Below are 24,774 nucleotides of genomic sequence, written 5' to 3'. Positions count from 1 at the left end.
TGTTAGCTTCTTTAAAAAATGCTTTATGTAAACATCTAAAAGCATTATTTGCATGAAGCCATCTCAATGTTTCTAATTAGCTCATTTTTAAAGATATTTGTTGTTTTGTTGGCACTTGAAGAACACTCTACTTGATGTTTACGAGGCCAATAAAAGTATACCTATAACAGTTTGAGACCAGTTGTATTCCCACTCAGATATACAATCTCAAATTGTATCATAAGTCATTTGTGGTATTTGACAAGGAAATGTTACATATATTGATCAAATTTGAACATTCCTAAATATGGAATCAGCATTGTCTCGTCTACTGACTGCACCTAAGATTGGCAGTTTATAATATATGTAACTTATTTCACAATCGAAATGCCATAACTTATTGGAAATAATTGTGACACGCCTGAGGCATGCCGGTAAGGATGGAACTTTGCAGAAGTTACGCGGATATGCTATGGAGAAGAATAGTGTTGTGCTTACGCAGTCTGTCATTGGCACTATTGATACAAGATATAATATATCTTGTATCAATAGATACAAGATATATTATACAAGATACAAGATATAATATATCTTGTATCAATAGGGCCAATATTATTGTAAATATCATTGTAAAGTTGAGCCATATCTGTTGAAACATTCGTAAGCATGGATAAAGTGTGTAGTTGCAATCAGAGCCCCTAAGAATCATAAACAATACAGTTGTAACAATATACCTATAGCTTCTAGAAAATCAATAATATTGACAAAAGGGATGTACAGAGATGCTGCGACCAAAAGGGATGTACAGAGATGCTACGAGCATAAAGGGATGTACAGAGATGCTACGGCCAAAAGGGATGAACAGAGATGCTACGAGCAAAAGGGATGTACAGAGATGCTACGACCAAAAGGGATGTACAGAGATGCTACTAGCAAAAGGGATGTACAGAGATGCTACGAGCAAAAGGGATGTACAGAGATGCTATGACCAAAAGGGATGTGCAGAGATGCTACGAGCAAAGGGGATGTACAGAGATGCTATGACCAAAAGGGATGTGCAGAGATGCTACGAGCAAAGGGCTGTACAGAGATGCTACGAGCAAAAGGGATGTGCAGAGATGCTACGAGCAAAAAGGTTGTACAGAGATGCTACGAGCAAGAGGGATGTACAGAGATGCTACGAGCAAAAGGGATGTACAGAGATGCTACCACCAAAAGGGATGTACAGAGATGCTACGAGCAAAAGGGATGTACAGAGATGCTACGAGCAAAAGGGATATACAGAGATGCTACGGGCTAGTAAATAACTTTATGAAGACCTTCATGTTATGGAGATGATTTTCACTAAAATAATAGCAAATGTAGCAATAGTAAACAATGCCGCATGCTCTATTTGAGTTGCTACACCAATAGGATTAAAATGATTCTCAAATTACAACCAAAACTGGCCTATCAAGCACGACTTGGATGCAATGTATAGCTAATACATGCATTGTGCGCAATGGGCTGCTGACCATATCGATCGGGCGTTAGTTTCCATCTCATATTGTTGAGTGCAAGAGAGCTCAATTGTTGAGTAGATACTCTGTATTTCGGAGATGGCTCTCACAAGCAGCACCCGCTGCGCAGGCTTCTCCGCCATGTCTTCTCACCATGAAGACATATCACAAGTTATTGAGACTACCAGTACAAAGGCGGCTAAAAGAGTCTGGACAAAAAGTGAAAAAAGAATACTTTTGACGTGTCTGATATCGCAGTTCTTATCCAACCTCATCGCTTCTCTGCCCGCACCATTCCTACCGAGTCTGGTAAGAGATATGATTACTATTAGTACATGATAAAAGATTAGCTGTATAACTATAATAGGTTACTAGTACTCTGACAGTCCGTTGCATTGTGAGAGATTGTCATGTGTGATGGCTGTCTGCTCAATTATTTTAAAATGCAAGAAGGTAACCGCAGTTGGTAGCGTGTCTGGCTGCTGAGCTGAGTGTTTGAGTTTGAATCTCTTAGAAAGCAATCCTTTATCTCAACCTCTATCTGTGGCTTCAGACAGATGGACCGATTCAGCTCTTATTATAGTAAAGATTATGTAAAAATGCATAGAAGCTTCTAGAAACCCCAATTGAAACAGATGGACCGATTCAGCTTTCATTATAGTAAAGATTATGTGAAAATGCATAGAAGCTTCTAGAAACCCCAATTGAAACAGATGGACTGATTCAGCTTTCATTATAGTAAAGATTATGTGAAAATGCATAGAAGCTTCTAGAAGCCAAAATTGAAACAGATGGACCGACTCAGCTCTCATTATAGTAAAGATTATGTAAAAATGCATAGAAGCTTCTAGAAACCAAATGTGAAACAGATGGACCGACTCAGCTCTTATTATAGTAAAGATTATGTAAAATGTATAGAAGCTTCTAGAAACTACAATCGGAATTATAAAAACTTTACTAAAATTCTCCACGTTCCATGCGCTCCACCAAGATGCCATCTATGGTCATTTAATATAGGGGAACCTGTATTGTTCTTGTCTCATCAATATCTTATGACAGCTAAAAAATTATTATCCTTGACTAGAGCATGTGAAATAAATGTAACTTGCATATAATTTTTTCAAGCAGTTACAAGTTTTGCTATTCTAAATGCAACCTTTAGCATGGATTTTACGGTATATATATAGGCCTACCGTATATATACGATATATATGTATATATAACTACAGTGAAACTCGGATAACTCGCCCTCGAATAACTCGAAAACACGGTTAACTCAACGTATTTGTTTGGTCCGTTCCCACGCAATGATAAATGGCTTTAGATAACTCGACCGAAACTCCGTTAACTCCAACAGTTTTTTGCCAAACGGCTACCGAGACGGTTGTTACTATCGCTTTAGAATATCACTTTATTCCAAGCCATAGAGATAAACATCAACTTTTAGTAGTTCTTAGGCCTCGTTGTTACCAACATCGGCAAAATATTTTCATTAACGACTTTTCTAAAGGTTTGCAAAAACCAAATTTTACCAAACATCCGCTTAGCGATAACCCTCTGAAAGCAAGAAAAGCGAGGTAAAATTCGGATAAGTTTAAAGTAAAATCGGCAAAATTGATAATGGGTTTTTAATAGTAAAGCAGTTTTGTAATAACTGACTTACTGCGAAATTGATCTTGGTTAAAATGCTCGGTAGAAAAATACGTATGTATTTTTTCTGAGCGTCTTAACCGCGATCAAGTTTTGCCAATTTTAATCTGAGAACGTCCTGGCAGTCACATCACCTAAAACAACAAACAAATCTAAAGTGATAAAAAAATATCTATACTTTCTGATTAAAAATATTTAAAACTTCGCATGAGAGACCCTTTAACTTGCAACAAGCAATCTATGCTTTTGATTTATATATAGTTTGTATATGTACATGCATCTACTGATAAATACGTGCACTTATGACTGTCCTGATAACTTGAACGCTCTAATAACTCGAACACTTGCTCGGTCCCTTGAAGTTTGAGTTATCCGAGTTTCACTGTATATATACGATATATATTTACGGTGTATATATATATACCTACATACTCAATTGTCTACACATATACATACATGTATATATATATATATTTCTCAAAGTTTGTGTATATGTGTGCATGCATCTCCAGCTATAGCTATTGAAATCTTGGAATAACATCGCACAGGATTTGATCTCGCACCCTCCCATTCACCAGTCCGATTCCCTACTAAGTTAGCTACACGATATACAATGTATACAATATACAAATGTAGGCCGCTATATGGGAGCAAATGCTTAACGTCACGAGGAGTTGGTAGCTCTTATTAGTGAGCTTACTCAAATTATCCATTGGCAATGTGCCAGGCTAATAGCAAGTGGCAAGCAACTCTCATTACCTCTCATTGTTTATGAGCTGATTTTTAATACCTGGACAACACCGGGTAGCACAGCTAGTGTATATATAAATTTCAGTGTTTGTTTGTCTTTCTGCAGTCTTTTTTTATCCGTGTGTCCAGTTACAGTGATTAAAATCTAGCAATGAAGTTCCATATCACGATGAATTTTAATTCACGGCAATTGCAATCGCAAATTTGCAAACCACAAGGCTAAGCCGTTCCTATGAATCTCATTTATTTTATCTACAGTATCCATGCTGCGATTGCAGATTACAAGTTAATTAGGTTGCAATTAATATTATTAATTAATAATACGTTTTGCGTTTGTAGTTTTTGTTTCAAGTTATTTCAAAATTCGGTACCTATTTGTTCAATTTGTAATTTTACATGTGACTTTTCAATTTGAAATGTCCCGTTACCAGCCTCAATTTACAGTTCTTCTTTATGGCTAGCGCAGTGAAAAATGAAATTTAAACTTTTACACATGGACTGTTGTATTATTTCAAATAAAAATTGTATCAGCATTTTCTCTTCGTTTGGTCAAACAAAGTATCAGACAAAAAAACAGTCTAATATCTCGTTTTCGAAATACCCAGTATCGAGAAGTATCAGTATCATCACATTCAAAGTTTTGATAAATAACTTCCATTATAGCAGTAACCTTTTTTATACACACACTTCTATGTACATTATATTAATTCAACATATTCATGATTTTCAGTTTCTTTTTCAAGTTCGTAATATTTGTATCATTTTTCCTTGTAAACATTGCAGCAAAACAGACTATCTAGCCATTATCTGCTAATTATTTCACATTTAAACACTTTAAACCTTCACCTTAAACTCATACAGCTGTCTTACTTTTCTCTTTATTTATTTGAAAAACAAAACACTTTTCTCTTGATATCAAGTTTTAAAGTTAGAATGGTAAACGTTGTACACATTAAATAAAAATAAATTTTCTGTCGAAATTCTGCTAATCTGTATATATGTATTATTTAATTTTATTTTATTATTATATTATATTATCACACGTAACTCGTGTGACTTAGTATGTTAGCTCGTCTATCTCCAAAACTGGAAGTGCCGAGTTCAAATCCTAAAACTTGTTATTTTTTAAAACAAAAGATTTTTCATTCCTTAAAATTTATCGCTATATCTGGACATATCAATGACAGACAGACTGACAAACACTGAGATTTATAGATAATGATAAGTCATATATATATCATTGTTTCATCACCCCTGGTTAACCCAAGTGGGGGTGGTGATGTTTACTCAAGATCTGGTCTTTTACCAGAGACTTTGGAATTTAAGTACTTGCTTTAAGATCTTTAAAATCGTTCCAAGTAAGGCACTTTTTGCAACTCACTTGTGTTAATTTCTACCATTATAAGAGTAAGTCAGATTTGATGTGCAAATGTTATTACACCCAATGCTTTAACAATTACGTTCTTTAAGTGCCAGCACTTTTCAATCTCTTCTCTGAGTGGGAAATATCTCTCCCCTGTCTCTTTTTCTTATATATCAGGATTGTGGCCATTACAAAAAGATCATAAATGCATTACAGTTACAGTAAGACTTTACCTACCCTAGGACACTTATGTATTCGCCTCATCTAACTTTCGCGTTTTCGCGGAGTCATCCTCTCGCGAAAATTTCATGCACGAAACTAAACTATCGTAACGAACGAGCGAAAACGCGAAATTAAATAGCTTTGTTCGTTGATAGTCCAAGAAACAAATGGCAGCAAGCGATCAAATTGCATTATCGACCTCGCCCACGCCATTCTACCTGCGGTTCACAATTACAAACTAGTCTCAAATTGAAACTTTTTTCTTATCGGTGAACCAAGCCCGTATTCCCTGGAGCAGCTGGCCGGCTGAGCCGTCCTAAATTTTTGAGAACTTTCCGCGGCTAAGTACAGTCAAACTCGGATAACTCGCCCTCGGATAAAATGTAACATTTCATCTCAAACACAAGGTTAACTCGAACGGATTTGTTTGGTCCTTTCCCATGCAATAATAAATTGCTTCAGATAACTCGACCTCAACATCATTTATTCGAAAAGTCATTTGCCCAACGGCTATGGAAACGGTTTTTACCGCTGTAAAATATCACTTTATTCGAAGCCATAGAGACAAACATCAACTTTTAGTAGTTCTTAGGCGTCATTATTATCATCAGTGGCAAAATATTCTTGTTAACGACCTTTATAAAGGTTTGCAAAATATCAAGTTTTACCAAACATCCGCTTGGCCATGTCCCATTGGAAGCGTAGAAACATACGTATGAATTTAAAATAAAATCGGCAAAATTGATCTTTGTTAAAACGCTCAAAAGAAAAAGATGTCTTTTTCTGAGCATTTTAATTGCGGTCAAGTTCTGCCTATTTTAATTTAAAAACGTCTTGTCAGTCACATCACCTAAAACAAAACAAATCTCAAAAAGTAGAAAATGTTGATACTTTACGATAAAAGATTTTTTAAAACTTTACACGAGAGGCCCGGCTGAGGCCCTACATAAGAAAAACCTGTTGGGGGCTTACACCGCCCCCCTCAACACCCCCATAGTATAACTAGGCGCCTAACATTAGCCGCCCCAACTTGCAACCAGTGAATACAGGCCTGCGGTGAACTGAACCTGAGGAATCTAATTATGTTTGTTCCACTGCATTTATTTTCACAACACTATATTTTCGCAGTCATCAGAGCTGCGAAATTAAGTTGCAGTGAAATTTTACTCTGTATGCTACTCACGAAACTAAATACTAGCGAAATATAAGTGTCCTAGATAGATATTTATGTCTAGTGATATCTAGTGTAGATATCTATGTAGTTGCATTAGCAGTGCAGTAGCAGTAGTGAGCATGTGCAGCCATTCAGTATGCAGTACAATTGTATTACGTAATTTTACTACTGCACATTACGCAGTATACATGATGTACAAATACTTTTTTATGTTCCGTAAGCAATATTGGTGCCGTGGTGGTATTACCTACTACACAGTATGCAGTGCTCGATGCAGTGAGAGCGTTGGTAACGTCCAGCTTGCAGTACTAGATGCAGAAAGAACTTTTGCAAAACACTTTGTATACAAGCGCAGAATGGGTCTGTGAAAACTCAATACAGTACCAAGTATTGAGCTGACAGGCGAAACCACAAAACAATTGCATAATGCATAGATGCTGCTCTAACTTGGGTATTAGTGGACGGACAAATTGATCACAATAAGTATGTTATGTTGTATATGGTTGATAATTCCAGACTTCTTATTCTAAAATGATATGGGAGTTGGAGCACAAGTTCATGAGCTTGATAAACAGCATCTGACAATTTTGTACAATGTAATACAGACGGTTAAAAAGCTAGCGGTGTCAGTTGATCCACAGTATCTACTTCATACTAATCCGCAGTTGCAGTACACACACAGTTTTAAGTTTCGAATAATGTGCATTCAAGTATGCATGAATTGCTAGATTTCAGGTAACGCGTCATAGAAGTAAACGTGCAGTAGATCACGAGCGAACATTTTGCAGTAGGAGCGCAGTTGCAGTAAATGTCTATTCCGTGTTAGAAAGTTGTAATGTAGGGCACTGTACTGCGATGATGCAGTGAACTTCTAATGCCTCACAAATTTTATACATGTAGATTAAAATGATTCACAACTTTCTTTACTTGTGCTGTAAATTTACTCATACATTTGGGATACAGACGGTTCCCTACTTACGAACATTCGAGTTACGAACAACGGTACATACGAACGTATGTACCGTTGTTCGTAACTCAAATAACTTTCGAGTTATTTGTTTGAACTTTGTTTGAACTTTACATACGTATTGTAAAGGGATTTGCCGGCTTTTACTTGGCACGATCTAAACTAATAAATAAAGAGAAGAGAGTGCGTGTAGTTTCATTCAGCTTTTAATTAGCGAAGGAAATTTCACTAGCCGAGGAGCGTACGGCTATCTGCTCTGCTCAACTAAATAAGCGCACTCCTTTATGTTCAATAATATCAACCGTTCCGGCTAACGGCTAACAAGGTGAATAAATAGGACCGCTAGCACGTTGGTATGACCATAGAGTTATCTCCCCCTAGAGTGATAACTGTGCATTCAACAACACGAGCGTTTCCGGTGCCATCAAGGAGCGTTTAGGCCACGCCCCTTTTTTGTGCTAGTCACTCGTAGTGATTTACAGAACAATAACATCAGCCGTGAGAATGATCATTAATTTGCACGGTAATTATTGCTCATATTAAAGAGATGATGATTATAGTTTATTACTCTAATATATGCTTATTATTTAAAGCAATTCAATACTTACATGACTTGCAAAGACACTGAATAGACAGTGTTAAGTAGGTGAGTTAATGCAATCAGTTACTCCAATGATATACAGCCCCCACACATGAGGGGCTGTATATCATTGGTTATTCATAGATAAGATAGATAGTCATACTGGGGTTGTATTACATTGGTGTGATGGGAAGCTAATCGACTGCCATCAACTGAAAGTGTTGACATTGTATGGTGATAGAGTGATTCATTGTCACCTCAGTTCACAAACAGCCCTTGCATGTAATATTAGATTTCAATACATATCAATCAAATACATAGACTAGCTTGAAGCAAAGATGTCCACTAGTTAGTGGACATCTTTGCTTGATGTAAGCAAGCAAAAAGTTTGAAAGTTAGAGTGGCAAATGTTGTTATATGTTAGATAAAAATAAATTATACTTAATTATACTAAATTATAATTATTTAAAAATAAAATAGACTTTTTATTACTTTATTTATTAAATAAAGTAATAAAAAAGTAGTTGTGAATTACTTTATTTATTAAATAAAGTAATAAAAATTAGCTATGATTACAATAATTTTTTATTGTAATCATAGCTAAACAGATTATATTTAGCATTACTTGCTAATTATTTTACATTTAAACACATTTACAGTTTTATTTTTTTCCTAATTTATTTCAACAAAACACTTCTTTCATGATATGAAATTTAAAAGTTGTAGTTGTTTGAAAAAGCTTGAAAACATTTACAGTTGTTTTTATTTTCTCTCTTCTCTTCATTTATTTCAATTACACAAAACACTTTTCATAATATGTAGTTTGAAAGTTAAAGTGGTAAATGTTGTTATATGTTAAATAAAAATAAATTATACTTAATTCTACTAACTATAATTATATAAAAATAAAATAGACTTTTTATTACCTTATTTATTAAATAATTTTCCATTGTAATCATAGCTAAACAGATTATATTTAGCCATTACTTGCTAATTATTTTACATTTAAACACATTTACAGTTTTATTTTTTTCCTAATTTATTTCAACAAAACACTTCTTTCATGATATGAAATTTAAAAGTTGTAGTTGTTTGAAAAAGCTTGCAAACCTTTAGAGTTGTTTTCTTTTTCATCTTAATTGATTTAAACTGCTTAAAAATATTTTCTCATGATATGAAGTTTAAAAGTTAGAATAGTAAATGTTATATAAAAATAAGTTTTCTGTCCAAATACTTTTTTATTACTCGGGCAACACCGGGTAGTACAGCTCATAGTTGATGGCAGTTGATTAGCTTCCCATCACACCAATGTAATACAACCCCAGTATAACTATGTATGTTATTTATGAGTAACTGCTTGCATTACCTTCACTTTCACTCACTATCTATTCAGTGCGTTGGCAAGTCATGTAGGTATCAGGGATTATGTGCATGTCACAATTTCCATTTCCATAATTCATTTCCATATTATTTCCATTTCCATAAAAGTTCCATAATTCATTTCCATATTAATTCCATTTCAAGAATTCATTTCCATATTATTTCCATTTCCATATTATTTCCATTTCCATAATTCATTTCCATATTAATTCCATTTCCATAATTCCTTTCCATATTATTTCCATTTCCATATTATTTCCATTTCCATAATTCATTTCCATATTAATTCCATTTCCAGAATTCATTTCCATATTATTTCCATTTCCATATTATTTCCATTTCCATAATTCATTTCCATATTAATTCCATTTCCATAATTCATTTCCATATTATTTCCATTTCCATATTATTTCCATAATTCATTTCCATATTAATTCCATTTCCATAATTCATTTCCATATTATTTCCATTTCCATATTATTTCCATTTCTATAATTCATTTCCATATTAATTCCATTTCCCTACTTCATTCCCATAGTATTTCCAAATCCATATTATTTCCATTTCCATATTATTTCCATTTCCATAAAAGTTCATAATTCATTTCCATATTAATCCCATTTCCATAATTAATTTCCATATTATTTCCATTTCCATAGGATTTCCATAATTCATTTCCATATTATTTTCATTTTCATACTATTTCCATACTTGTAAAATAAAATTTCCATATCCATTTCCCTAAAATTATGGAAATATTTATGTTTATGGAAATGAAAAAGTAAACATTTCCATAATATGTTTAGCAATCCCTGGTAGGTATTGAATTGCTTTAAATAATAAGCATGTATTAAAGTGATAAACTATAATCATCATTTCTTTAATATGAGCATTAATTACTATCTCAGCTGGAATTCATGATCCTTGTTTAACCCTTCTCATGGCTGATGTTATTGATCTAGTCAATCACTACGACTGACTAGCACAAAAAAGAGGCGTGGCCTAAACGCTCCTTGTTGGCACCGGAAACGCTCGTGTAGTTATCACTCTAGGGGGAGATAACTCTATGGGTATGACAACAATATAAGTGACGATAAGTGATAGTGTTATGACGGTATATCAGATATAACAATAGCAAAAAGAGTGAAACAACGATATAATAAACGGACAACACATACAAAGAATAAGACAACAACCACAAGTGATAGCATAACGATTAAAACAACAATATAATAAAAAGGACAAAACATACAATTAATAAGAAATGCAGTGTCATGGCCCGGCCTCCACCAAAGTATTATCCCCATTTTATTAAATTTTTTTTCAGTACAAACCAATACAGGTTACTTATACAAGCCTTAAACATATATAAACCTTCAATATACTTATATAGGCCTTAAACATAAATTATAATACAAAATATAGCACTGAAGCAACTTACGAACAAATTCACCTTACGAACAATCATTCGGAACGTAACTCGTTCGTAGGTTGGGAACCGTTTGTATTTGTAAATGATGATTACTGATGAACAGGAGGGTGCGAGATCAAATCCTGTGCGATGTTATTCCAAGATTCCGATAGCTGTAGTTGGAGACGCTCGCACACATATACACAAACTAGATAATTGAGTATGTATGTATATATATACACCATAAACATATATCATATATATAATTGTATATACATGTACATATATACTGTATATATATGCCGTATATTTATACAACGAAAGCTAATACTGATTATAATAAAAACTGTGTCAGTCCATCTGATGCCACGATAGGAGCGTTTAGAAAGAAAATAGCGTTACCCAGGCAACAAACCCAGATACTCAGATTGTCACGCAATCGCGTCATCAACCGCACCATTTGATCCCCTTTCTGTAACAATGAATCATTATGCATATACTTGTAGGTAGTTATTGCGCAAGATGGTCTCTCATGGCATTATTTTCCGCATGCGATTACCAACATACTAGTTATAATAATTAAGAGTAGCCATTCCCTTCGTTCTACTGAATATAGGCTGCACATAATAGAACTGTTTTGTCCTAGAATTTGAACTAGATTCACAATTACTGTATTTGTGTTTATTAAATGGTTTCATAATTTTTTGCAAAGAATTATTATTATTAGGCCCTACTATTATTATATTATGTTTTTGTGAGTAAATAGACTCTCTACACCGATATCTGTTTTTCTCCCTGTGATCATAGCTTTGTAGGACTTAATTTGTGGTTATATTTTATACACCTACATAATATGGGCACTGCAGTTGTACTGAGTAAACCTGCTGTATATGCATATAGGAGATACTGTTGATTGATAGATAGAGACTTAGAAAGGGAAAGATATATAGAAAGGTACAGATACAGAGAGTTTTGTCTGGGATAGTAACTAGTTGCTACATTTAATTTAGTATACACCATACAGCGTTTAATAGCCCTTAATGCTCAGGAGCTAAACTGCATCTTTAAATATTTACTGCTTAAAATACTCTAATCGTATTTCCGATCTGCCTGGCCATTCACGAGACATCCCAAAAAGTCACGCCCTATACCAGACACCAACATCTTGCCAATATACATTATAGAACAGTGTTGTGCAAAAAGAGCTTTCTCAATACACCTAATTTATTTCTTTTCACTCTACTATTTTCTGTCTCATGGTCTAATTTGCTCAAAACAGCATTGATCAATGTGATTAAAGTTGATATCTACATGTATATCCAAATATAGAGGTATAGCTAAATAAAGCTCTGATTAATAATTTTAAAAAGCTACAACATATGTGGGCCCATTACTATAATAGGCAAGTTTGCTTCTCGCGCTCATTATAAAAGCCTCAACGCTAGCACTAACAAGTATATTAGCACTAGCATAGTAACAAGTATATTATTAAGCTTCCTTCAAGCAAAGTTACATGGTGTTTGATTTGTGGTTACGAGATGGGCCATCATTGAATAGATCAGGCACAGTATGTAAATTTACACTGCCTTTGACAAGCCTGAACCAGTTGTTACCAGTTTGTGCTACAAAATCAATCTCTATTCAGCCTTTGTGAAATTGTGCACTAAGAGTCGAAAGTTGATTTTGTGCTTGACTGCATTTTTGACTCATTATAAATAAAGCCCAGTATTGCATTTGATTAAAAATTGCTATATACTATAATTGTTGTATAGCAAACTTATTGTGACTATATCGTTATATACAGCATAGCAAACATATTGTGACTATATTGTTATAGACAGTATAGCAAAATTATTGTGACTATATTGTTATAGACAGTATAGCAAACTTATTGTGACTATATTGTTATATACAGTATAGCAAACTTATTGTGACTATATTGTTATATACAGTATAGCAAACTTATTGTGACTATATTGCGATCCCTTTGTAGTCTCATGGGCATATACAATGTATATTGCTATATCTATTTGCTTTTATATACAGTAGTAAATAATTAAACATTTTATTAAGTATATTTTAGCCATTTGTGTCCTTTTTATATGTATGTTTCAAACACTCCAGTGCTATGTATTCATTGTAAGACATTTGTCCCTTATCAGTCCTTTATCAGTTGTTCGACCCTGTTACAACCAGCTCCCTGCCATACCAGTCAGTAGGTAGTGAGACTCCCAAAGAGCATATCTGTGGGCTCATAGATCTGCTAATGGGTTTAGTTTTTGATCAAATGCTGGTATGTCTTGCATCTTAAATAAATATTGTTACTTTTGTTATTTTATTTATACATGTACTATATAATAATATACACGGTATATTATATATATTAATATATTATTAATATATATAATAATATAATATATAGATAAATATATATGTGCTTGTATATATATACCGAGATATCTATATACTCAGTCGTACAGTTATTTTATTAGTTTATTTTACAGATTATTTATTAGTAAATGTATATATATCCCTACAACTGAGCATTTACGAGGACTAACTGACACATGCACACACATGCGCACGCACACACACACATGCACACACACGCACACGCTCACGCACACGCACATGCATGAAGCCAGTAATATAAATATGTGGTCAGCCTCTACCTGATAGCATGTTGATGCAGTCAGTACTTTGGAAGCTAGTATACACATATATACACATATGTATACATGTATATATTTGTATAAGTAATACAATATATACATATATAAAACAAATATAAAACGTAAACAAAAATAATATCTTTTATATATTTTATGAAGATTTTGTTGTATCATAAAGCCTAACTGGAATTATTGCCAACAAGTGGTAGAATCACCTTAACCTATAGTGCATTTCTCTGTACCTACAGAGTTGTTCTGGAACTTTCTATGGTGTTCACCTTTTTTGAACAGGATGAGAGCCACAACATCGAGTCTAATATAACTGGATGGATCATTGGCCTTCTCCCTCTGACTCAGCTCTTTGTCTGTCCACTATATGGAAAACTGGTGAGTCTGTCATCAGACGGTATGATGGAACATGATCTCACATTAAAATCACCTGACAACCTGTGGGAACTGAGTTTGTTTAGCTGTACACATCTATTTCATTGATCTTATTATTTGCTTGCACCTGGTGAACCAGACAGCTCTGAAGAGATTATTGTTAGAACTTTATAACAAGTCATGGATTATCGTCACATTCACATCTTGACAAGCATCCCGGTATTGTTATATGCTTGGGGTGCACTTCACCTGCGAGTAATTTAAAATGAGTGGTGGACTTGTCTCTGCAATATACGTAATCACTAAGTTCAAACAGATTGAGAAAGCCTGTAGTCTGAGAATTAACCCCCTTTCTGCGCAGGTAAATTATGTGGCTGTGAGAACTATGCTCATCACTGGACTTCTTCTTTGCGGATGTTTCACAGTCTTATTTGGAATGCTTGAGTACCTCCCTCTCCCCAACCCTACTAATGGGAATGTGGATGGGATGTATCTCTGCCTAGAAATAGTTTTGAGAATTATTCAGTCTTTGGGAGCCGGCGCCATATTGGTTGGTGCGATGACATACCTCACTGTCACATTTACGGATAATACCATGACAGTTTTGGTGAGTATATTTATGAAATAACTTAAAGGTTTCCTTGAAGCAAATTACAGCCTGACATGACCAAATATTAAATACTGAAATTGATTTTCTTACCTTCAATAGATACTCTTCATATCACACCTAGCAAAAACATTCATATTAATAAATCCCACTTTGTTATTGTCAGTGTGTGCGTGCATATGCATGTTAGTTAGGCCACGTCAATGCTATGAACACATATGATTTGTGCCTTTCGTCAGGTTACTAATTACTTGGTTTTCAAACTCTATCCGGTTCCTGTAAACCAGCCACTTGAACATCCCGGCATCCCATGCTTACCGTTAGTCAAATATAAACACTGAGAATTATGGAGGTATTCAGTGAATTTAAGAATTAACTCGTTCAGGCTGGTAATGGTGGTGTAAAACAGGCCTGGTATATGTAGTGAGAAGTTGAAATTTCTTCCAAATATATTTATTAAACTCAATCTATTTATGCATTCAATGAGGAAAATAGCTCAATAAGTTGATACTAATCCCAGATATTATTACAATGTATGACTATTAAAATTATTACAACAAATGATCTTTCCAAAACTTCCGGTGACTCATCTTTATTTAAGGTCAATTAAAGGTTTCAAGATCTTTCATGGTTTTTTACTTCGATTTTTACGTCACAGTTGCAGGTTTTCAACTCATTTTAACTTACGTGATATGAACAAATTTTATTCAACCTCTAACCATTGTTTCAAAAATACCATTGCTAACTGTTTAACAATTTTCTACTTAATGTTCGGTTTCTTAGCAGAGAAAGGTATTTTAAACACTATTTGTTAAATAATTTATTTAATTTTATTGGCTAATTGTTGCCATATTTATTTTTGTGTAATTCTTGTATGGCATAATTTAGAAAGCATTTTTGTTTGAAATGAAATTATTGCCAATTAAATAATACATATAATATATATTACACATGAAATATATATATAATATATATTACAAACTTGGAATGTATCAAAAAGCGGGTCATACAAATTAGCATAACAATGCTGTATGTAATATCATGTGATGTGCATTATTTCTAAGATGACAAGTGCTTGCTATCCAATTTCCTGTAACCTCAGGTATGTTCGTCCGAACATCTGGATGTAAGTTGGATGTCAGACTGTTAGCATCATATCATGGTAACGATAGCAGTGTCTTATTGGCATCATTACTATAGGATGCTCAAAATCTCTAATTTCAGACCCAGGCTATGCACAGATGATGCAGCCAATGAAGGAATGAATTTTCCCGATTCCAGGAATATGTCAGTGAATTTTAATAATGCGCGTCGCTTCACTAATTTTACTCATGATCATGTGCCACTTTTCTTTTTGTTCTTTCTTAAAAGCAGGTCTCATGACCAACATACTCATACAAAAGTTCATTTCACAGTAAGGTCTGCTGTTAATAATAGAATCAAATAGGCAATCAATTACAGTATCAACAGAAGGACAAAGATACTCATTCATGAGTTGAAAAAGTGTGACATCTTCTTACAGGGTTATGCTCAGACCGCCTGTGGAATGGGGTATCTAATTGGGCCTGGAGTTGGGAGTGGGCTGTTCAAGGTAACACCATGTAACAATGGGACATTTCAAGGTTATCACCTCTCATCAGGTCGTCAGCTGATGAGAGCGGATCGATATTTTCTTGAAACATATTAGTAGTGAATTAACTAACAGCGAAGTACTCGTTATATTCTATATTTGTGTATAATTCACTCTACATATGCTATGTATATGCATATGCCAAAAAATTGCTAAAATATCTGACAAATATATTTGATAAGACTAACGTGGCTAACGTGAAAGTTGTTTCTTGCAGCCCGTCACTAAAACAGGAGAACCCTATTGCTTAACTTTTTTTACAAGCCCAAACAACAAGCATAGTAAGATAAACCATTGTGAGCCGTTGTCTGTCTCCTTCTATTTTAGTATAGATGTCTTTAATGAACCTCAGCTAACTCTTAAACAAGTCTATATAGCAATAGTTCGTGTTTGCAATTTTGCGTTGCTACGGTGATAAGCAGTAGCACCCTACTGGGTGCTACTTAGTATCACCCAAAAGATATAATAGGCAAGAGATGACAAAAAACATTTACTTTACAGTGATACCTAGTTGTAAAGAGGTCGATGACCCCATGCGATAGTTTTGACATATTTTCTGGGTTGATTAGTCTATGTTTACGATGGATTTCACAATCAAGACCGGGACACGATTATTTTTTCATATTTTTCTTACGATGTTAACATTTGAAATGATCGGGATTAAATGACTTTCCTTCACTTACATCACTTTGTTAGTGTTCACTAAATGTCTTTGTGGTGATATGATTACACTTTGTTGAAATTGAATAATTTATTAACAAAAGGAACTTTTACCATTGCTGTTTGTTTTGTAAAAAAGATTTTTACTATTTGCGTAACGGATCAACTCAAATTTGGTAAATATATTTTGACCAAATTTTAGGTTAGCATATATATTCCTAATCTTGCTTGCGGAACTAGAAATGATGTGAGAATAGATATTCTCTATGCCTGAGCAAAAAACGCTGACAGTTTGCCTCATCAAATTATGTAATACATCGTTGGGAATAGAGTGATATAAACTTGATGATAATTTCTGCTAGATTACATTCTAAAGGCAACATAGTTGAATTCCCTGAAAAGCAGATAATTCAATGGAAACAACCAGAATTCATGCTGATTAATTAAACAGAGAGTAAGGCGTTTTCATAAAATAAACAGCAATGTTAAAAGTTCCTTTAGCTATTAATAAATCACTTAAATTCAGCAAAATTCTGACAACTCCGGAAATTAACCCAAACGTATTTCTTGTTTCATATTGATATCTCGTTTTCAGCAAATAAACAGCGTGAATAGACTAGTAGAATAAAGTGGAAATATGTTCACTAATAAAGTGTTACTCAATCAATTTAATGACTCAAGCTTTTCAGTTTTAAGTTTTTGAGCCTTGGCTGTGGTCTCATGTTACAAACTTTGCTTTGTCTGTCGTATAACCAGGCACAATTTGCTAACTGATAGCGATCTAACTCTCTCTGTCTTCAACTCTTAAACCTTAAATGCACTTACTATTTACAAAAGCTCCTTGAAGTTTGATTTTGATTTGGTATTGCATCAGGGTCACTGGCCTCTTCACAACTATGTATCATCGCAAATTACAGGTTTTTGTCCTCCCTTGCTTATTTTGTTAACAATTTTTGTAATATTCGTTAATGTCTGCAATGAAAAGTAAAACTAATTTAAAGAGTAAATCTTATAACTGTTGTTTTTTGTGGTTTTTGCTGGTTCTTGGCTATTTCTTCTGTTCTAATTATCGATATTCTCCTTCTGAAATTTCTCCAGATTTTCCTTTCATACCTTGATCCTTTGTTTTTTCCAAAAACAAAAGGAGTTAATTCATTTTTTCCAAAAACAAAAGCAACTCTATGTTTCCATACCAGCCATTGATGACTCATTTTTTATAGCTCTAAAATCATCCTGATTGCCTCATCGGATTCAGGTTACATAAGCCTTCGGCCAGCTTCTTATTATATTATATATAACAGCTAATAATATTAATATATTATATATTAATATTTTGTGCTTGTAATCCTAATTTTGAACCTCAATCGCAAGTCACTCGCTGTTGCATCTTAGCTGTATTTATGGATAGCCAGCCTTTGTTATATAGCCATCTGAAAATAACTACAGCAACATCATTTGATATTTTCTCTAATTCTTTTGTGATAACTCTTGTTTAAGTTGTTGACAACAGGCGATACCTACAGACATGTATAAGAGTGGACATATCTTTCAAGGGACATATCCGGTTTTCTTAGCGCATTATTATTAAAATATGCATGAGGACATACTAGACTACTCCTAACGTTGTATAGGCTGTCTTTACGATGAATGTTGTTATGCTGATCATTTTCTCATATTGAAAGCATGCTTAGTCATAGCATTGCGTTAAGGCCAATGATCTTCTTTCCAGGTTTTTAGTTACCTTCATGAATGCAACCAGTTCAAATAACTTTCCTGCTATTTTTAAACTAAAATATTACTGTGTTCTTACTTTCGTAGCTCGGAGGATTTGTGGCTATCTTCACTGCGGTAGGAGGATGTATGATACTGGTTGGAGTCATAGCCTGGCTTATATTACCAAGAGATGGTAAGAAAACTTCAAATAGGTGACCTAGGGCAGACTCTAGAACGAGAGCAGAGTTTTTTCTGAACCGGAATTTTTACCACCAGTCAGTTGTAATAAAGAGGCAGTTGTGTGAAGAGATTTGGACGTCAGCCTTCAACTAATACATTTCTACTAGCTGTGGCAGCACCTGTGACCACCTGTCACCCTTGTACCATTGACTGTTTTGTAGTCACTAAAACTAGCAGGATCTTCTGCAGCCCACTTCTTCAGAAGGTTACGATTGCTCTTTATGCATGTGTTATTTACATTCTTATACAAGTAGGTGCAAGAGATAAAGCAGCAGATATTATGATTTACACATAGGGTACATAAAAATAAAAATATGGTGTTCTCATTTTAGCAAGTTTTAGAAATGTGATTGAGTAACTATTGGCTCTTCTGACCACTCAAAAGTCTCAAATTACACAATCTTTATATTTCATATTGTAGATATGGCGCAAACCGAAAATGATGGTTCAGCCTCTCTTAGAAAGATTCTATTTAACAGAAATGTAATAGCATCTCTGACGCTGACCGCCTTCATGGGAACAATATGGTCAAGCATTGAGCCCATTCTTGAACCAGAACTTCGAGAGAAGGTAAATATCTACAATCTTTATTTGATGACAGTTTACCTGTGTACAGGCAGGCTTCATGAACATAACTGCTTCATGTGTTAGCAGTACATGTACTGTATGTACAAACAGACCTCATGAGCATAACTTCCTATGTTAGCAGGATATGTACATACAGGCATTTAGGAACATAACTAACAAAACTTTCAATTTAATTGAAAGTTAGCATTAGGTTTTTTTTTGCAAAAGATTTTAACAAATATTTCAAAACTGGTGTTTTTAGGAACAACTCAAAAGGAATGGATTCATTTTAGCCTTCTTAAACTTCTCATGAGTAGCTTTGGTATAGTCAAAGGGTAGAACTTGGCTCTTTTTCTTGGTAGAATATTTCATCTAAATCTTATGACTTATTCGATATTATCCAATGATCATGTGATCATCATAAGCAGGCTGCCCGCCCAGCTGAACTAGATTTTGAACTGTCACCACTTCCGATTTAACATCGTTTAGAATGGCAGAACCTTTTTACTACCTAACAGTCATCTCTTCATTGGTCTGTTGTAAAAGCAGTTGGTGATTTATTATTTGATCTCTGACAGTGCAATACTCTGCAATTTAGTGAGTTACTCAGAGGCTGTGAACACTGGAGTTGTCTGACCCATGATAGCGTGGGTTGCTGTCGGCCAGTAGAACAATCTTTATTATAAAAAATCTGTCTGTATGTCCATCTGAAACCACGGTTAGAGGTTGAGATAAAAGATTGCATCATACAGGAGTTGAACTCACAACATTCAGCCCACTGGACAGACACCCTAACACTTCCACCAATGAACTCCGTTACACATGTTAGAATAATTGTTCAAATAGTTATTATCTGAGCTTTATCGGCACACCTAATGCTCTCTCACGGCACATTAGACGCCAGGGTGCTAGTATATTCAATATTTATATAAAGACAACAGGAAACTTTTCATATGCACCAGAAAAATTTGTCAAATTCTTGTCTCGATCAGAACTTACGGTTTTAGCTATTGTGGCTGTTTTAGTATGGACTGCAGGAAGAAGTCAGTGCCTTAACATTTCTACTGGTTTCTGTCACTTTTACAGTTGGATCACCGCTCATTGCGATAGCTCTGGATAAACTGGTATGTTGCGTTGCCTGATCCTTCCTTTCATTACATATATAGATGTACATTGTAATTGTCTCTGCAGCTAGACACACAGAATTATGCTTGGCTTATATAAAAATCTTTAAAACGAAAAGACGATACTTACAAATAGATATTATCTACCAGCTCCTCAGTTGGCACGTAAGATTTTTTTGTCTCATTAGAAAACTGCGAATAACTACAAGTTAGCTAAGAAATTTCCTATGAAAAGAGACATTTACTGTTCATGTTACGATGATGACTAGCTTTTGTTTTCTCGACTTCATTCAGTTTTCAAACTTACATCGGTCAATCTATTTCCTCCTCTCTCAACTTACATTTGCTGCACCATATTTTTATTTCATACCCAAATTTTATTACTATCATAGCCAAAGCGAAAGCAATCCCGCCAATTCACTTAAAACTAACTGAGATACAAGTTCAGTAGAAGGTAAATGTTTAGCTTATTTATTGATACTTATTGGTAGATATTTTGGCTCAAGTAGTGACCACGCTTGTCTGTTCAGGGACTTTTGTCAACGTTTTAGAACTCTTTTTAGATGCCATGCTAAACAAACTAGTTTTAATGCCTCGTGAAAGAAGAATCTAGAATATTCAACACCATTACAATTACAATATTCAACATACATTTTTGAAGCTCTGCGCTGTTAACATACTGTGGGACTAGACCAACCAGTGGTTCTCTGATATAAGGCCAAAACTATCTTGAACAATAGTCTGAACACGGGCATATTGCTAAGCCAACGTAATTTGAGAGACCATCATAATTGCAAGTTTCTCTTTAGAGAAGTGAAACATGAATAATAGCAAAAAGGCTGCAAGCTTGATCTTATCATCTAACAAGTTTTGATTGCGCATCTCGACTAGAGGACAAAAGTTAAAGATGTAAATGGTTTTTGTCAAATGTTCTCTAAATAGTCTCACATCATAGCATTGAAAGATTTGGAAGGTGTCGAATATAGTTGAAATGTGAGCATTTTTATGGTAGTTTTAATCATCAAAATTTGTAACTAGTATGAGTAGAGTTACAGCTTCATGCTGAGCAATGTTACATGCTTCATGCTGAGCGATGTTACATGCTTCATGCTGAGCGATGTTACATGCTTCAATTGCAGGCTTTTCACCAGGCTCTAACTTGACAACTAGAGATGGCGGTTAACTACTTCAAAACCTAAGAAATGAAAATCGGTCTAAATTTACTAGAATGAACCCTGATTGTTATGTACTTCAGACATTATGCATCTAACGCACTTTAATGGCTAACTAGTTTAACCTGCTCAAACGTGTCACTAATTGGCCTCATCTGGTTTAACTTTTAGAGCTGGTTGACATCATTGCCTCTCATGATGTGTGGATTCTTGGTGAACTTTGTAACGTTTCTCTTCATGGGACCATGCCCACTGTTTGATGGATTCATAAGGCAAGTCTGAAGATAAAAGCTTTTCAACTCTTCATTTTGACACGTCAGCCTTTAAAGGAGCCTTCATAGATGTTTTTATTGCTAATGGATTATTTCCACAGTAATTATGATTGAAATTGAGTGTGAATGAACATCAGCACCCTTTTTATGAACATAAATTGTAGTGGAACAATAATTCGATAACAGAGAGTCCATTTGCAACTGTGATGTACTGGTTTCTCACAGTAAAAAATTATTTTTATAGTTCACATAAAATCATACCATTACTAAACACATAAAAACAGTTTAAATGTGAGTTCACGTCGCTTGCAGTACAACATTTAACGGAAGCTCTCATTTGCCAAATCACTTGCGACAATTGATGAGTAGGTGTACAATTACAGCTGGATAATCCAGTTAAAATATTGCGTACAGATTTAGAAATTTACTTGTGTCATTTTGGTAAAAGGTCTAATTACTGCTTTGTTCAGTAATCCTGAACAGAAAACTTAAGTTATCCAAGATTCTAGCTATGCATTAATACATAGGGTTCAGCTTACACTTAGGAACATAGAATGAAGGTGTCACTCACTTATTTATTCTTTTCTGGGTATTTAATGGTAATAAATTTTTCATCTGTGTTTTAGTTAATAAAACATGAGTTTCCTACTTGCCTGTTAAAAATCTTGATGAATTTAAAACATTAATGTTAATGCTTCCAATAGTATTAGATGAACAACTAATTGTTATTGAACTCACCAACATGGACCTTTCAAATGACGTAATCAATATTTAAGGGTGCATAGACACTATATGCATGTACATGCATATATCACCTTATTGACTGTACTACATATAAGACTGATACCATTCAACTGAGTGTTTGTTCACAGAATCTGAAAACATGGTCGATTATGAAGAGGTTGCTTGAAAGTATACCTGTTTGACAGATTAACTAACTTCCACAAAATCTATGGTAGCTAATAAGGTAAAATTACGCCACAAAAAGCATTAAAATGCGGAACAAAGATATCGTTGATTATTCCAAGGTGATGTATTTCACATTTCCTGCAGGCCACTCTGGTTGATGCTTGTATGCCTTACGTTTATGGGAGTTGGTATTGCCCTGGGGATGGTACCTTCTTTGCACCTTTTATCCTTTGGCAACGCTGAGTAAGTATTTAAGGTAATGTTTTCTTTTTTTACTAGAACAATATTTCAATTGTCAAAATATTTAATTTTCAGTGATCTATGCTACTGCAACCACACACCTACACATGCTTGACAAGGAGCCCATAACTCCATAATAAATATTTTACAGATGCCAATGTTTAGTTCTGCTATCTATAGATTAACCCAAATTGTGGTGTTTCAAATATTTGAACTCAAGTAGCGTTGGGGATGCATCGACCCAATGGCTGATGCTTTTTATTTAATTTGTCAGGAAATCTGGAAAGCCTTTGGGTAAATCAGCAAAAGCCATATTATCTGCACTCTGGTCCAGTGCTTATGCATTAGGGTAAGTCTTTTATCAGAAATTCTGCTGAAGTTACTTTTGAAAAGTTAATTGTTGCACTCAATGTAGCTTCAGGCTTGTTGAATATTGAATACAATATACAGTATAATATATACCTGTATTTTCAATTTAATATACATAATATGCATGCACCTAGTTATTAGATGTAGACAATTTAAAACTGATTTTTCAGTAGGAAACATAGTATGTACATACTTTCATTCAAACTGGATGCAAACCTAAGATATTGAAATGTTTAATGTTACCAAAGTAGCATCGAGGCTGGAAGAGTATATAACTTGTACATAAGTCAAGCAGGTGTCTGATTGTATTGCAGGGACTTCATAGGACCAACCTTTTCAGGAATTATGACTGAATACATCAACTTTGCATGGACAATGACAGCATACGCATTGGCGTGTTTACTTACAGCGTCTCTGATTTCACTTGTGCAACTATATAACTGCGTTAAAAAACGCAAATCGAGAAAGTCTACAGCAAATGGTATAGAAAATGAAGAAACACTACCTCTCCTAACATGACATCATTTGAATAGGAACAATGACAAAACTAAGTTGCAGGTCGAATCTACAGAATTCAATCTGATAAGTTGACATTACCACCTATATGTGTAGTTAGTATTGAGTTGTTGGAGCTTTGAAGTAGAGAAGAGTAAGTAACAAATATGTATATTTATATCAGATATACCATGATATTCATGTATAGTTATATCACCTAAACCATGATATGCGTGTACAGTAATAGATGCGTGTAATAGATTTTAATGAGTAGTAACGGCTTACTAATCATTTACTACTGTATAACCTGAGATGTTTTTGCCAAAAGGCTACAAGCTAGAAGTGTAAAACAACAAAAGCTGCTGAATAATAATAGAAACTAGTGATAATCAATAATAATAACACAAAAGAACATTGATTATAGCCTGATAGTCGGCAGCTACCTAATGTTAAAATTAAGTATTTTAAAGATATTCCATTACCCATAAAGACTAAATAGAACACGTTTATATAAATAGATTTTCACCTGTAAGCACTGGATCTTTGACATTTTGTACCAACTGTTCAATGGACTATAGACATGTAAATAATTTAGGGAAGTCAGATAACTAGTACTACTTTTATAAATCTGTTCACAAATAAAATGGAAAGTTCTGGACCAAGGAAATAAAACGCTATTACTTACCATAGTGCCAATGACTACATCAAATGTAAAATAATATTGTAACTGCACAATATATTGGAA

At 34.3% G+C, this 24,774-nt stretch overlaps 1 protein-coding gene across 1 annotated transcript; it reads left to right on the top strand.

The window, feature by feature from the left end:
- The first annotated feature begins 1,582 nt into the window (after nt 1–1,582).
- Nucleotides 1,583–24,677, top strand: LOC137394647 (MFS-type transporter SLC18B1-like). The gene is made up of 11 exons (XM_068081404.1): nt 1,583–1,787; nt 13,939–14,034; nt 14,393–14,638; nt 16,161–16,229; nt 18,747–18,834; nt 19,303–19,451; nt 20,474–20,572; nt 21,916–22,016; nt 23,070–23,168; nt 23,440–23,514; nt 23,849–24,677. The coding sequence occupies exons 1-11, from the start codon at nt 1,620–1,622 to the stop codon at nt 24,051–24,053; spliced, it is 1,395 nt and encodes a 464-aa protein (XP_067937505.1). The 5' UTR covers nt 1,583–1,619; the 3' UTR covers nt 24,054–24,677.
- Nucleotides 24,678–24,774: the final 97 nt, after the last annotated feature.

This window comes from Watersipora subatra, chromosome 4, assembly GCF_963576615.1.
Source record: "Watersipora subatra chromosome 4, tzWatSuba1.1, whole genome shotgun sequence".
Taxonomy (NCBI): Eukaryota; Metazoa; Bryozoa; class Gymnolaemata; order Cheilostomatida; family Watersiporidae; genus Watersipora; species Watersipora subatra.
Note: the sequence above shows the minus strand (reverse complement) of the source record. Positions and strands in the feature narration are given on the sequence as shown.